The sequence below is a fragment of the Colletotrichum karsti genome, assembly GCF_011947395.1.
Source record: "Colletotrichum karsti strain CkLH20 chromosome Unknown Scaffold8, whole genome shotgun sequence".
In the NCBI taxonomy this organism is placed as follows: Eukaryota; Fungi; Ascomycota; class Sordariomycetes; order Glomerellales; family Glomerellaceae; genus Colletotrichum; species Colletotrichum karsti.
This window is the reverse complement of record NW_024065908.1, coordinates 789,145-804,888: the sequence shown is the minus strand read 5'-3', so window position 1 is coordinate 804,888 and position 15,744 is coordinate 789,145. Positions and strand designations below refer to the sequence as shown.

At 51.9% G+C, this 15,744-nt stretch overlaps 4 protein-coding genes across 4 annotated transcripts; 2 read left to right on the top strand and 2 right to left on the bottom strand.

Annotated features, from left to right (window-relative positions):
* Positions 1 to 352: 352 nt before the first annotated feature.
* On the bottom strand, positions 353 to 4,306 carry CkaCkLH20_03363 (microsomal dipeptidase; the record flags this gene model as incomplete). Its single annotated transcript, XM_038886082.1, has 9 exons — positions 353 to 981; positions 1,038 to 1,158; positions 1,215 to 1,278; positions 1,338 to 1,566; positions 1,627 to 1,807; positions 2,918 to 2,991; positions 3,046 to 3,508; positions 3,563 to 3,918; positions 3,994 to 4,306. 9 exons carry the CDS (start codon positions 4,304 to 4,306, stop codon positions 353 to 355), a joined length of 2,430 nt encoding a protein of 809 aa, XP_038748591.1.
* Positions 4,307 to 6,663: 2,357 nt separating this feature from the next.
* On the top strand, positions 6,664 to 10,994 carry CkaCkLH20_03362 (uncharacterized protein; the record flags this gene model as incomplete). Its single annotated transcript, XM_038886081.1, has 7 exons — positions 6,664 to 7,214; positions 7,264 to 7,499; positions 8,551 to 8,722; positions 8,790 to 9,848; positions 9,901 to 9,942; positions 9,993 to 10,314; positions 10,362 to 10,994. 7 exons carry the CDS (start codon positions 6,664 to 6,666, stop codon positions 10,992 to 10,994), a joined length of 3,015 nt encoding a protein of 1,004 aa, XP_038748590.1.
* A 239-nt stretch (positions 10,995 to 11,233) lies between these two features.
* Positions 11,234 to 13,085, bottom strand: CkaCkLH20_03361 (uncharacterized protein; the record flags this gene model as incomplete). The annotated part of the gene is made up of 4 exons (XM_038886080.1): positions 11,234 to 11,337; positions 11,396 to 11,873; positions 11,931 to 12,292; positions 12,353 to 13,085. The coding sequence occupies 4 exons, from the start codon at positions 13,083 to 13,085 to the stop codon at positions 11,234 to 11,236; spliced, it is 1,677 nt and encodes a 558-aa protein (XP_038748589.1).
* Positions 13,086 to 14,394: 1,309 nt separating this feature from the next.
* On the top strand, positions 14,395 to 15,723 carry CkaCkLH20_03360 (uncharacterized protein; the record flags this gene model as incomplete). Its single annotated transcript, XM_038886079.1, has 3 exons — positions 14,395 to 14,881; positions 14,936 to 15,568; positions 15,617 to 15,723. The coding sequence occupies 3 exons, from the start codon at positions 14,395 to 14,397 to the stop codon at positions 15,721 to 15,723; spliced, it is 1,227 nt and encodes a 408-aa protein (XP_038748588.1).
* Between the last annotated feature and the right edge of the window lie 21 nt (positions 15,724 to 15,744).

Genomic DNA, 15,744 nt, shown 5'->3' with positions numbered 1-15,744 from the left:
GATCGGCCGGTGAGGTCCGGTCGGTTCACGAAGGGGCGCGTGCAGCAGCGCAAGATGCCAGCTTTTATCAACACGGGCATGACAAGAAGAACAAAAGTTCCCCGCAGAGGTAATCACTTTAAGTCGCCCTTCAATTTCATCTAGTACGCAATTTGTAGCTCCGCGTATGCAGCCGCACCTAGTCAACCGACTTAGATCAACCGATGGCTTGCGCTGGACAATAATGACTTATCTGATTACTCGAAGTAGTAGTTAGCGGACTTTTTCAACAAAATAATGGGCGCCTGTCACGGGTGGATACCCGGCACACTCAGAATATCAGAACACATGAATCAGTCTCGCATCAGATTGCCTATTTATCATCGAGATACAAGCCTTCTTCTGGAGGCGGAACACCATACCAATCGTATCCTCTCTCTTCCATGTAAGGCTCATCCTTCATCTGATAGTAGCCGTCGTACCTCCACCATTCCCTTCCCTCCCAAACATCCTCCACAGGCAGGACACCCTCAGCCTTCATCTCATCTCTAACCTTCTCAACTCCGCGCCAAACCCTTAGGATATTCTCCCCAGCAACCTTGGCAAGCTGTTCCTCAGTCGCGCCTCGGTCGAGGATAGCCTTCAGCAGATTGGGATAGCACTTCACGTCCTCAAGGCCGGGGATCACAGACGCGATGCCGTCAAAGTCGGAGCCCAACCCGACGTGGTCCCAGCCGATGCGCTCGGCGACGTAGAACAGATGGTCGAGAACCATCTCCATCTTGGCGTCCCTTCGACGGGTGGTGACGTGTTCCGGGACGAAGGTGACCATGACGATGCCGTTGTTGGCGGGGACCATGTCGAGGATGTGGTCGGGGACGTTGCGGGCGCAGTCAAAGACGCCCTTGACGTTGGAGTGGGAGAACATGACTGGTGCGCGGGAGAGCTCGAGGACTTGCTTGGCACAGTCTTCTGAGACGTGTGAGATATCTACGATCATACCTGGGCGATATTAGTCATCATTGCTCTTTGGCATACTGAGAGATATATGTAATCACCTATTCTGTTCATCTCCACTATGGCTGAGCGACCTAGCTTGGACAGTCCGCCGTGAACAGCTCCGACTTTTGATGTTGAGCTGTCGGCGAAGGCGTTGTTGCAAACATGAGTGAGAGTGCACTAAGAAGTCAGCATCGGGAGCTTGGAAGTACGTCACACATTTCCTTTTGACTTACATATCGAACTCCGAGACGATAGAAGGCCCGGATAATGCCAATGCTGTTACCAGCCATATGTAACCTAACCCACTGTGTTAGCATTCTCGGTTGTCACTTACACGAGGGGACCCGGTTACATACCCTTCGATACCAATGGAGCAAGCAATTCTACCGGACTCGTAAATGTTCTTGACATCATCTGGGCCGTTCACCAACTCAAAAGTCTCAGGATACGACTCGACAAGCCTCAGAGTCAGATCAATCTGCTCGATGGCATCGCGAGCCATGTCCGAGTACTCGGCGGTGGAGAAGTTCTCCGCGGACCTCAGACAGGGGACGCAGATGGACCAGAATTGACCTCCGACGGCACCTTGTAACGCCGTGTTAGCCAGTTTTCTCAAGTAAATCGCCAAAGCCATGAGCCGCTCACCTTCCCTCAGACGAGGAATGTCCGTCATCCCCCTCTCGAAGCCATTCGCGAAGTCGAATTTTGGGTTGTTGTGAATCTTGCCGTGGAAGCATGCCCGCGGCTGTTGCGGCAGGTCGTTGTGGCCGTCGATGAGCGGAGTGTTGAGCAGGACTCTCTTCACACGCTCATCGATGTCGAGTTGCTGGTATGGATGTGTTGACGCCATGATTCGATACTGAGTACTGGAAATTCCTGACGAATCGGTCTGCTCTCGAATCAAGAAATTTGAATAAGCCTTTTCGCAAGATATCTTCCGGCATGAAGTATGAGATGGTGTTAGTTCGGTCACGAGTGAGACGGGTTGATGAGGGGTCCTTTCCGCGGTTGCTGTTTCCCCTCGGTCAAAGTGGGTTCGTGTTTCCCGCGCAAAAAGAGGCGACCCCATAGATACGGCCCCGAATCCTGATTTGGCCACCTACCATCTCATCTTTAATCGTCGAAAGATGTCCGGATGTCAAGATCCAGGGTGCATCCTTGACCCCGCATGTTCACTGTTGATAAGAGGATTGACGACCCTGGACGGACCACGCCAAGGGGGGAGCTATCTACACCCAATTCCGACAACCCGGTTGCACGCGTGGCAATCGTCTTTCACAATGAACTTGACAACAAACATGAATAATGCTAACAAGTCAGATGTAAGGAAGCCTCGAGGAATGGGAATTCACCCAGTCGTCGTTTTCCTCGGAACCTAGAGTGATGTGAATTTGAGCCATCGACTTGATTGATGAATAGAGGCATTCTATGCTGGGCGCCGCTCGCGACTATATTAAGTGACTTCTGAATTTTCATTAACTGCTCCAAAAGAAAGTTATGATATCTCATTGCGGTATGATATTTTAAAGTCAACTAATAAAGAGCATCACAAAACGGCTATCCTAGAAAAGTATTGAAGACCGCCAAGGAAGCAATTCTTAGCATGGGATCGAAGGACAGCATGAACCGTCAAGCTAAGCAATGCTTCTCATGAAGGTGAATTTTTCCTATTCCCCTGCACTCACATAATTCCCCTATTACATTGAGAATCTGGGTATCCAACAAAACATAACCGAAACATTCAATCTTAATACATGGCTGCACAAAAACCAGACAACTTAACATTCAACGTTCTTACAGTGCTTGACGCCACAGAACATCCTTGTGAAACGGGTTGTTTCTATCATCATCCTCCCATAACTAAATCGTCATCATGGCTAAGGGCAGAACTCTGCTGTCCAGCAGCAGCCTTCTTATGCAGCCGCCGGTTGAGTACCTTGATCTCCCGGCGCACAACGAGATCATTGAGACGCTGGTCAACCTCTGCGTCACCAGCACCAATGCTTTTGTCTGTTTTGAATGTTATCAAGTGTTGCAAGCGAGGCGGCAGGCGATCGAACTTACAGAAAATGTCGCGCAGGCTCAAGGCAAAGTTGAACGCGCCAGCGACTGCTGGGTTTTGGAGTTTGATGCTGTCCAGGGACAACTTGAGCGAGGCCGACGTCCTGAATAAACTTGCGTAAAAGACCGCCACGGCGTTGAGGAGAGGCTCAGCGTTGTTACACCAGGGCTTCGTGTTGCGGAGCAGGCCCCGATAGGTGAGCATGAGTTGCCACAGAACGGCCCAGACGATTGCCCTCTCCACCTCATTGAACTTATGTGCCTTGAAGAACCTGTCGAGTTCCGCGAAGATGTCTCGCTCGGAGGACTCAATAGCCGACTTTGCAACACCTCGGATTTCTGCCTGGGCGGGGCTGGGAAGTTGCTGAGGCTCCTCGACATTGGCCTGGAGGAAGAATAGGTCTCGGCAATAGAGGATATTAAACATGCATCTGAAGACGTGCGCCTTCTGAAGCAATGTTCTGATCTAGGCCTTGTTAGCTTCCCAACAGTACAGGTAGTAGAGATTGCTAGCTTTTACCTGAGGGCGAAGACTAGCGGGGAGCAAGGATGTAGAACAGATCTTGATGAAGTATCCAATACCGCCTTCGAATGTGATGAGCTCCAACGAAGACGTGGACTGCTCGACCCAATTTTGTAGTGATTTTATTGTGAGAGCCTGGTTGTCATGATCCTTTGAGAAGGTGCAACCGCGATGTAGGATGGTGCGGTCGTCTGCTGAGCATTCATAGTTCCTGAGGATCACTTCAAGGCCAAACTTGGTAGGGTCGCGATCAAGGAAAATTCGGCCCACGAAGAGACTGTCGTGAAACTTTAGCTGCGCTGTTCTGCAAATCTTCTTGATAGCAATGTCCTCATTTCTGTCAAAGCAGTCGACTGATGGTTGGTCAGTACGTATCCTTCGAGCTAGGGACTGACGGTGGACCCGAGAAAAGAGTGACAGGAACTTACATCGTCTGAAAGCAATCTCTTGGGCGACGACGCTCAACTCGTGCCGAATGCAGCAGACCTCGGGCTTCTGAGGGTAGGCCTTCTTGCAATACTCGCATGGGTAGGCGGCCGAGCAGGTCACCTTTTGGAGACGGCATGTGATGCATGCTCCGGCGCTTCTGACTTGGTTGGTCTTGTTGGCCTTCGTGTGCTGAGGTTCCTGGGCGTCACCCATAGAGATGTCTTCAGTTGAAGAAGGGGTTTCGCAAACAATCTTCTCAGGCGTGGTCGGATATCCGAAAGGAACATTGGGGTCAGAGATTTGGCTTTGCATTATCTGGTGTGGAGTGCCAACATCAAGTGATATGCTCCCGCTCTCCGTTTCGAATGCAGTTGAAGTAGCACCGTGCGATTCGTGATCGGTCAATGGATCAGAAATACCGCTAGGCATCTGTGAATTTAACCGTAAACCAGGAAGAATCATGCTGGGGTGCTGGCTATCGAAGACCGCGTCGAGGAAGTATGTGGCGTATATTTCTTCTGTATTGAGCATTCTGTTTTTGGGCGAACTCCAGTCGCCATGGATTGATTCCCCTTCGTCCAGTAACTCTTCGTTGTCGATAAGTTCTTGGTCACTGATTGCGTCTGTGTCCCCTACGGATTTTAAGTCATCTTCATCTTTGTCCCAAGGAAGACAGCTCAGAGCAAACTGATGCAAATGCCAGAGAATATGATCGTCGTCACCGGCTATATGTGCGTCTGTACTTTGCGTGCAAAGAGGGCATGTTACCGAATGTGGTATCGTTTCCTGGCATGCATCAGCTAAAAGCGCAAGCTCTGCTGACGTCGGGACTTTGCTGTGATTCTGACACGTGTGGGCCTCCCACGACGATAAATCGGTGAAGGTGAGGCTGTCAGTCCCCATGCTTTCTGTGGTGCACTGCGTACAAACCCATAGAAGTTGCGAATGACACCGGTTCACATGCTTCATCAACTCTTCGGAGCTGGCGTACATAAGATCCGGGGTCTCGCATTGTTCGTAAAAACATATATAGGGGAGTATGTCTTGGGCTACGTGTTTCCTTCAGCGTGTCAGAATTCTATCAAAGAGGAATTTGTATTTAATAACTTGCCTCCAAGACGTAGACCTTTTGTTGTACTCACTTGGGAGCAGATCGGCACAGTATGGACAGACCAGCGATGCTCCATCCGTTTGTGGCTTTGGGCATTTCGGATACTCCAAGTCGCCACGCCTACCGATTCGAGTGGCACGAGACACAATCGAAGGTTCCATCAGGCGTGTAAAGCTAGGAGCAGCTATTGTAGATCCCACATCAGTAGCTGTATATTGAACAGAGGGTGCGATGGTATTCTTCTGCTGCTGCTGCTGTTGTTGTTGTTGCGGTTGTAGCTCATGTTGGTCTTTCGTCGAGATGGGGTCAGTAGTGGAAGGATCCTCTTGTTTGAGATCCATGTTGGGCTGCTGTTGTAGTAGTTGCTGTTGATTGGCTGAATATGTTGGTTGGTAGATTTGTCTCCTTTTCCTGACGAACTCAATCCTGTTCAAGCGAAGAAGGTTGGCTTTGACGAGGCGTTTTTGAACGGTACTGAGCATACTTTCGTCAAGATATTCGGAACCCGTCGTGATCTCAGGAAACCCTGCAGAATTATCTGGCCTAATTCGACGACCGAGAATGTCATTGATCCAGAATCGAGTAGGCTCTTCAAAATCTCTCTCATTGAGCGCGGCGTCAGCTTTGAGATACCGATACTTGGCTCCTGACTCTCTAATCTTCGTCGAGAGTCTTGCAAGTTGTGCAATGGTGGTCGTGACGTAGAACTTTTGGATATCAACAGAATCTTCTCTGGATTGGTTTTCAGGAGAAAGGTCCATAGTGCTCTCGGTGCCATCTTCGCTTTCACTTAAGAAGTCTTCGCTGTGAATGGACGCCATTTCCACGTCCGACTCGACATCAGAGCCTGCGTTTTCTGGTGACCCGTCTGATGGAGACTCCGAACGGTCTATCAAATTGAGAATCATAGACCATAACGAGATGAACATGGATGTGACTTACTGAGCTTGAAAACATCATCTAGCGCCTCTACCAGTCCATCTAGAAGGTTGCATACCAACTGACGCAACTCGTCATGGTACCGCAAACGATAGTCTAGTGACGACTTGCCTTGCGAAGCGGCGCTCAGGGTTCTCGACCACAAATTGAATTCTGCTTGCCGAAACTCGAACCACTCTGTACCGACGATATCAGTTGCGGCTGGCACAGAGTCGATGAAACGCTGCTTGCATTTCATCGTGCGTTCAAGGACATCCGTCCCATAATAGGGCATGTAAGCGTCGTCAGCTTCCATGGCAACAGCAACAGTCAGAATATCGTTCCAATATCAAATTCTTCTTGCCTCTTCAGCGCAACTTTTGGAAGTGCCGTCCATACTCGGTTTTTGGCTGCAGATGAACAGGTCGGATGCGCAAAATGAGCAGTCGTTCGATCTGCGGAACCAAGAGGGGTTGGCCTCAACACGTGCATGATACGTCTCGCTAAGTGAACGAATGGTAACTCAGTGATATGCAGCTCGTTGGGCGGGTTATCGTGAGCAAGACTGCGGCTGGCGCTGCTGCCTTACTACTCCATCATCTCGGTGTTCAGTTGAGCTTCATCAACTGACACTTCAACTATGACTTCCAAATGTTGGTTCGTTCTCTCACAAACCCACTACCCTCCGCCCATCATCCCCGAGCACGGCTTGGGCTCAAGTTCCGGGCCAATCTGCCTCGGACACTTGATACCAGATCTGAGGCATCTCGACAATGTCATCAATCGGAATGGGCCTTTGGAGACCCCTCCGAGCATGCCAATTCATCCCACCAAGGCCTGGGAGCTCAAGTGGCAGCGTGAGACTTCCAGCGGGGTAGACCTGTCAGCTACTGCAGGGGTCCCGATTGCTGCCGCGGCCGGACTAACCATGAAGCTGGACGCCGGTATCGCCTTTCAAACAACTGTCAGTAACTACTGGGAATTTGAGTCGCTCGACACGTTCATTATTCAACCGACGAATTCGTACGTCGAAGACAGTCTCGAGCCTACAGAGGTTGGAGACTACCTCAAGGGGAGGGGCTGGACCAAATCATCAACCATGTTCATGATTACCGGGATTATCGTGGCGCGCGGGGCATCGTTCAGCGCCTCTAAAAGTCGCAGCCATGACGTTCATGGCGGGCCTGGAGCGTAGGTATGCTACTGACATAGATTGAACCAAGAAACTGACTGTTCCTAGTGAGTTCCCTTTGATTGCTGAAGCTGGAGGACAGGTTGTTGTTTCTCAAGGCAACAACATCTCTTCCGCGGCCCCAAAGATCACAGACTTCGTGTGGGCTGTCCGGTTGGCGAAGATATCAAAGGGATTTATCGACCGAAAATGGTCCTTCGAGACTTTCTCAAGCGGTGCGACATTTGGTTTGAATGACAAGGCAGACATCGGACAGGAAGTAGCTGAGGCTTTGAAGGGTGAAGGTTTGGAAATCAGAGAGTGCCAAATCGCCGCTGACAGCGACGTATTTGTATTTGGATCCGGCGCTAAGTAGTGAGGAAAGGCGCATTCTGGTTGATATCTTGTATCTTATTATCACACAGCCCGACCACGGAAAGTTCGTCAATGTAGCGAACTTGAGACTGACTGAACTTGTCACTTTATGAAGCATCTCTTTCAGCGATTGACACTCTGCACTGCTCGCGGGGATCTCATTTGCTGTGTAGCGCACCAATTAAATTCAATCTTCTCAACACATACGCCTGCAGCCCTGGAACGGCGCGCGGAGGCAGGTGGGCACTGAGCTGATGCGGGGAGTCCTGCGGTAACTGTTCGCGGAGCCTGGCGGGTAAGAAAGTTCCTCAAACATGTCTTTGGAAAGTAGTCCCTGAATCGCTGGAAGTCTCCCATCCACGCTTCGTCTTCGTTCAGAATGGCCGCGTCCACCCGTGACGTAGCCTCATTCGCGAGGCGATCAGCTCTGACGATTCGAGAAATAATCGCGAAGACACCAATCAGCAAAGATGATAAGAGCTCACGGAAGTTTACGAGCAACCTCGATGTCTACTTGGTGCAAGCATCTGATCATTTGAAGGCGCTGGAGGACGCGACTGACGGAGGGTGTCTGGAACGTGTACTAAAACTACTCATTCTGCTGGAGAGAATGTGTAATGTAAGTCAAATCAGCAACAACGGCACTCCCAGGCGAAGATCCAAAAGCTAACCTTCGTCAACGCCAGTTTCCCTCATCAGTCGCTGCGCCCACCGAACCTACCGATCTTGATCAGTACCAGACTCTCCGCCGTTATGGGCATCGCAAGCTCACCAGAAAATGGCTACAGCAACTGAGCAGAAGTAAACATGGGAGAAGACAACGCGAATTCCTTAGCGGCCTTGAACGTTTCCTACCGGCCGTTCATACTCAAGACGTCGTCGATCTCGACTCTAATAAGACACAGATGCGGCGATGGGACTGTCAAATTTACATCAGGGCGCTGTATGGCACACTTTCTCCGCTGTGCTTATGTTCAATAGAAGACGGAGAGGAGAGGATCACGGCAAACCTTCAGCTTCGGCAGTGCTGTTCTCGAAATGAGCCTCCAGACGCCATGGATTTCAGGCTTTTCCTTCTGAAGCACCCGCACCGTCATAACCAATTATGCCCGCCAGAGTGGCAAGACATCCAGATATGCATTCCGCGAGAGAGGTGAGTCGGACGCTGTAACAAGTCAGCAACAGATTAACAGTAGTTGATCATTCTTCATTTTTCACAGGCGGGTAGGTTTGAAGGGCAAGAAGAAGACGGCGGGCAAAGGTGCAGACTTACCCGGGGGAAGCAGCGTCGTTTCGAGCGACACTTTCTGTGGTTTCATCACGCAACGATTTCAATCGCAGTTGACACTGGCCGTTCTTAGTGACGGCCGGGTAATCTCGCGGCAGCAACGCCCATGCTTGGATGATTTCATGGTCCATGGGTCCAGCGTCTCACTCAGTGAGCTTCTCAAATTCTTCAACGATCACCTGAGACTTTCACATAAGATCCTCCTATCATACATCATCGCGAAATCCTTCTGGCAGTTTTACGATTCTGACTGGATGCGCCACCCGTGGACCAAGAAGGACGTCCACTTCATGTTCGAGAGCGACCCGTCCAGAATATACATTAGCGAGCCCTTCCTGTCTACTCAGTTCAGCTGCAACGCCGATGATCCCGACAATGGGATGCATCCTTTTCCAAAGATTCTCGCCCTGGGTATCATGTTTCTTGAGATCGGTCTTGGACATGGCTTAGAGGACCATTGGAGAGCAAATAACCTTGATTCCAACGGCCAGCCGAACGCAACCACGAATTTCTACACTGCCCAGAGAGTCTTCAACGAGACGAGGGAAGTCGATGGATATGTCGTCCGACTTGGCCAGCTGATTAAGCGTTGCATTAATCATACGTACTTTCTCAAGTATAAGGGCGATGTCGAGGGACTTCGCGAGGCAATTCAGAAGGACATTGTTAACGTTCTCTATTCGTGCTATCAAGACTTCGACAAAGACCCAGACGACGACAAGACGGGATCTATCATTCTACCCAGTCATCAAATGCAAGCCTCTACAACAAGGGATACATTTCACCGCGTATCATCCCCGCCGTCGTCCGAATTGACGAGGCTACAATTCCACTCGGAGTCGATCTACGCTCCCTCACGGGAAGCGGGCTTTGCACCGATGAGCTGGCAGCGTGGCCCGGTAATGCCAACACCATCCTCCGCGACATTGATGTTCCAAGGTCAACAGGGACATGCCATGATGCTGCCACACATGAGCTGCCACGTCGGCACGTGAGTCTCAGAGCAAACTTCTGAGCCTTCAAAGCTGACTTCAGCGATCTAGGTTCACGCCTCCAGGGCACTTGCCCGACGGCACGATGTCCAGGTAAGCCTTCTCTCGCTTTGGGCGAACAATACCTAACAAACATGTCGCAGAGGAACCATCTCCTCAGATGACTGGTTTCGGCACTTCGAAATACTCAGAAGAGTCATTCGGCGTCCTCAACCAAAAGATGCCTCATACTCGCCCGTCAAGATCGCCATCCTGGACACAGGGGTTTCTCCAGGTTCTGGCGGTTTTGTAACAGACTATAAGGATTTCGTCTCAAATGACCATCTCCACTATCAGGATCGAACTGGACACGGTACCGAGGCAGTGTCTCTCATAAGGAGGGTGTATGAGAATGCCGAGGTATACGTCGGCAGGATTTTCAAGGAACGAAATGCATCCGAGAACACCATCGATCTGATGACCAAGGTACGGCCCCAATCAACTGCTCATGATGATTCCCCGCTGATCAACAGGCTATATACCATGCCATGAGTGAATGGAAAGCAGACATCATAGTCCTGGCCTCCGGGTTCGAGTGCATTAACCCCGACCTAGAAACCGCAATCAAGAAAGCCCGCCAGGCCAAGATCCTCATCTTCGCGGCCGCTTCAAACTACGGCAACATTACAGATATCGCGTTCCCGGCCCGTATGTACGTCTTCCGCATGCTCTTCTGTATGTTCTCGACGACACCGGACGTCCGGGCCAGCCAATACCTCAACCCGTCGCCTCCGAAAAGGCCCAACAATTTCGCCATAATCGGAGAGGACATCAAATTCGTTAATCTTCCTGACGTGGGCCGTCTCCGATCCGGGACATCCTACTCGGCGATGATAGGAGCTGCCGTCGCTGGCCTGGTTCTCGAGTTTGCGCGGCATGACGATGTTCGAGAACGGGACGCTCAGCTCGCGGAGAATCTGCGCACGGTCGAGGGCATGTCTGCCGTGTTTACGGCAATGGCGAGGGATACGGATAATAAATACCAGTGCGTCGCGCCTTGGAAAATTCTGTCTGAGGAGCTGCGGAACGATCGGGTTGATAAGGTCGTCGCGAGGAGAGATGTTATGGAGAGAATCATAACGGCGTGGAAGGGGCGATATCAATAGAATTAGATGATTTGATGATACCCAAAACTGTTTTGTTTCTTCAAGACGTTTCCCGACTCTCTTTAGCATCAATGAGACAAGCGTCCAAGCAAAAGTTCTCTGATATCGAACGACTAGGGTATATTATGATGTGACATGCATGATCATCGTAACTCATTAAAGTTGCGCAACTGATAACTCCTCGCTGAAGAAAAATGAGAACAAGAAAAACTCGAGACATTCTCCCAACGTCAATTGGCTTACTTCTTCGGTTGCCGTCGGTTCAACACCTTCATCTCAGGGTCGACGACCAAGAGCTTGAGACGTTGATCAATGTCATCGACACCAGCGGCAATACTTTGAACTAAGAGACACCGGGTTAAGATCAACACAAACGACCGTCTCATAACGAAGAAACTTACGATGAGTACCACGCAGACTCAAAGCATGCTCAAAAGCCCTCTCGAGCCCCGACGCCTTCGTTTCGCAGCCGACCTTATCCATTGACAGCTTAAGCGAAGCCGACGTCCGGAAGTGCGCGGCGTAGAACACACCCAACGCGCTCAGCAGACTCTCGGCGTCGGCGTCGTTGTTCGGGAGCCTCCGGCCCATGTTGCGGAGCAGGCTCCGGTAGACGAACATGAGCTGCCACAGCGCGGCCCACACGGCGGGCCGTTCGCCGTCGCCGATGGACTTGGGCCGGAAGAGCTTGTCGAGCTCGAGGAGGATGTCGCGCTCGGCGGACTCCATGGCCTTGCGGGCGATGGTGCGCAGCTCGGCCTGGGCCGGGAGGGGCAGCGGGCGCACGGTGTTGGTGGTGTCCCAGACGAAGTCGAACTTGTCCTCGCAGCAGATCTTGTACATGCACTTCATCGTGTGGACCTTGTTTAGGAGGGTCATCTTGAGGACGAGTTAGTCGTGCTTTGGCTTGGGTTTTGGGTTGGTTAAGGGACATACCATCGGCCGTGCTTGGTACCCGTACTGAGAACGGCAGGGCTCGGAGTAGATCTTGATGAAGTTCTCGATGGCACCTTCGAAGGTCCTCGTGTCTTCCTCCGAGACCATCGCCTCAGCCCATTTGATTAGTTGAAAGTGCTGGGGCACGCCATTGTGTACCCTCGCGATGACACAGCCCTGAGGAGAAGGTTGCTTTTCATCTCTGGTCATGCAGAAATAGTTTTGCAGAGTAATGGGTAGTCTGATCGCAGGGTAACCGGGGAAGACCACACCTCCCTTATGAAGAGAAGGCAGGAAGTTTGGGCACGAGGTCTCTACGGAGTACTTTGCACGAGACTCCAATGTCCTGTCGAGCCCAACGACTGGTATGAGTTAGTCCCTGGTCTGAGTTACGGCAACGGAGGGGAGTGGGTGAGACATACAGCGCCGATATGAGAAGCCGTCGGCCGTGCTGCTCAGGTCCCTGCGGAAGCAAGCGCATTCTGGTGCTTTGGGGTAGGCTTTGGTGCACGTCTCGCAGATACCATCGACTGTGCACTCGATCTTCTGAATGCGGCACTTGGTGCATGACTTGTTGGCCCTGACTTGGTTGGTCTTGTGGACGTTCTTGACGGTGCGCGTGGTCCCAGGGGGGCTGCTGGATCTGGACCTCTTCTTGGAGGCAGAAATGTGAGTAGAAGGGATGTGAAGGACCTTGTGGATGTGAGGCGCCGGCTTGTCCTTGAGGTTCGGGAAGATGTTGGGGTCCGTATCGAAGCCGGGAGGGGCTGGCTGCTCGGTCCCGAAGAGACGTGCGTCCGGGGACTGGAACCCATCATCTACGATGGGGGAGTCCTGGTGGGACGTGACAGACCCCGGGGTCTTGATGGAAGAAGTTTCGGCCGAGCTCCTGGAGTCAATGTCGAGAGGTGGTAGGACGTCAGACATGTTGTGAGGAGCTTGGTCGTGAGGAGCTTGGATGTCAGGTGGAACGCTTCCAGAGTAATAACGGTCGAGGTCAAAGAACTCGAATAAAACATCATCCGACTGCAGACCGCCTCTTGAGGCCGGCCTAGAGGCCTGATAAGACATTCGGCCGGGCCGTCTTGCATTAACATCCTCAAGGAAGTTGTGGATATCCTTGTCGATGTCCATCTCGGTCGTGTAAGTCGCCATGAGTGGTCTAGACAGGGGGAACACGAAAGGCAAATGTCAGGGGGGCCAGAGTTATGACAAAATTTACGGAAAATTGTGCTTTGTTTGCTGATGGCCGTGGTATGTATGGTAGAGAATAAATGAGGGGCTCAGGATCTCAGTCTATCCGCAAAGTTATACCAACTCGGGCTGCTGAGGCTCTTCAACTTCCCACCTTCATGATGCAGCGGGTGCAATACTCGGTGACAGCTGTATCTCCCATTGGTCAATGGTAAGCTGCGCCTTAGACTATGGAGTCTTCCAATCAAAAGCCCTTGCATCACCGAAAATTGCTTAAATGCCATGTGCCATGTGCAGTTGTCGAACGGTTCCTGAGCGGTTTACATAAGCGCAGCTAAACCCGACCTGAAGCTGGATATCATGTGCCGGGGTTGATGTTCCGGGCGTGGCCCGGGTACATAAGAGGCTTCTACAACCCGCTTGGGCTGACCGGAATGCTTCTTTCTCTCCCGTTTTGCTGTGAGAATGATATGAGGTCAAATCGAGGTGCTTGGGTAAGTCAGTCTCATCTTTTCCAGAGTTGCTTATCTCATTCATTGTACCTTGTCAAGTCAATTCTCAGCTCTGGGCGGCTTTTGTGCCTGGGACACTGTTCGCGCTTCGTTTATAGCATTCTACGCACCGTTGAGGTTGGGCGGAACAGGTGACAGACGTAGACTTTGAGAAAATCAGGCGTGAAGGCTTGAACTGGAGGTCTCAGTCCTCGCTGTGCAACCGTGGGTTCGGCCGACGGACCGCTGCATCGTAGCCTCCGTATCCGCGTGGGCGGGAGTTGGATCCATTATTTGTTGAGATCCGTTGACCCGGGGTCCAGATCCTGTGGGTAGCCGTGACTGCTGTTCGACTACCACCTTGTGGTAGCTATCACGGGCACTCGTAATCTCGTTCCAGTGTCTCTGCATGTCAGGAAGAAGAGAGAGTAGGTAGATGGTGTTGCATAACAAAGAGAAGAAGACATTGTCTAATTCTTTTTGTTGGCGCCGAAGTCTCCGGACATTCGATAGCGGGGCACAAACGGCGGGGTTGGGCTTGCCAACGCTCAGGGCCTTAGCGGGAAGGTCCCTGCAAAAAGGGGCGTGCGCACCCTGCATTCATGTACCCCACTCACTCAAACCCATCAACCACGTCACTTTTCGTCCCAACGCTTCTCTCACGTCGCGCCATGTCGTCCGCAATATTTTGCGACTGGCGATCGCAGCTTTCTTCCCCTTTGAATCCTTCCGTTACGGAAACATAACGAAAATCCAAGAAGTAACACGAAGTAATCAACATGTCCGGAATCCTGTCATACGTCCCAATCGTCAACAGACTCCTCGGAGACGACGACTCGCAAGCCATCAACATCCCTCCCGTCAAAGTCCACAATGTCGAGACCGACCCCGAGAAGCGCGCGCGCTGCCTCAAGCACCTGCTGAGGGCCAATCACGCCAACTACGCCATTCTATTCCACAACCTCGAATTCCACAACCATGCGCCGCATATCCTCGGTTCTGCCTACCTCCTTGGCGCCAACGACAAGCAGCTTCAAGACCTCTACGAGATCGAGACCAAGGAGCTGGAGCCGTGGACCGAGTCGCCGGCCGAGGTTACCGAGGACGATTGGCGCGACTTCCTGGGCAACCGAAAGTACCAGAGGGCATACGTTGACTTCTTTGAGGACGAGTTGGCGCTGCGCTGCGGTTACGACTGGAAGAAAGTCGTCCATAAGTTCATGTTCGAAGGAAAAGACCCTTTGATCAACGGGCTCATCGGCGGCCGTATGTATACCCCTTAGAGGAGCTGTTTGGTGATGTAGCTGACCCCTCACGAAGTTGGCCACCCCCTCATCCACCTCGGATACGCATACGAAATCGACAACAAGGAGGTCGCCATCGAGGCGCTCGGTCTAGCAGCGACGAACTACAACTTTTTCCACAAGTACCTCGACCAGAAGAAGTACTCGAAACCCGCACCCTTTAGCTCCAAGTCGACGTTCGAGCTCATAGACAAGCTGGCGAACGATAAACGGTTCGACGGACTCTTGAAAGAGCCCAACGTGGACAATATCGAGGACATATTCGAGAAGCACGAGAGCCTGGTGTTGGAATACTGGAATGCTTGGACAATCACTGATCCAGTGAAGCAGTTTGAGGAGTCTCAGGAGCTGGCCGTGGCGCTTTTGGTGGCTACCATCGCGCCGGGTACTCACGCGTACAACTTCTTCACAGTGCACCTGCTCACGACGAGCCACGCCGTCCGAATCCTAATCCCGTTCGTGCCTACCAAGTTCCACGTGAGCTTGGTGCGCCAGTGGTGGCTGTTCACCCTCGGGGTGTACATCTCGCTCCTACGGCCGAAGATCGATCCCGACAACGTCGATACGGACTTGAAGCAGCGCCACTGGGGCTACGTCGAGCAGGCGGCGCTGAATTCGCAGTGGGCCAAGGACGCTCACTTCGTCAAAGGTATCCCTTCAGATGGTAGAGTGAGGGACGCACATCTAATGGTCACAGCCGTTCGTGCCATGCAAGAAGCGGCGAGGACGTGGGGCGATGTCCACGAGCGGTATCTCGCGTCTGCGCTTACATTCGTCGATAACTTCCGCGGATGGACCTTCTAGGACGGCGAAAGCGGTGCCGGT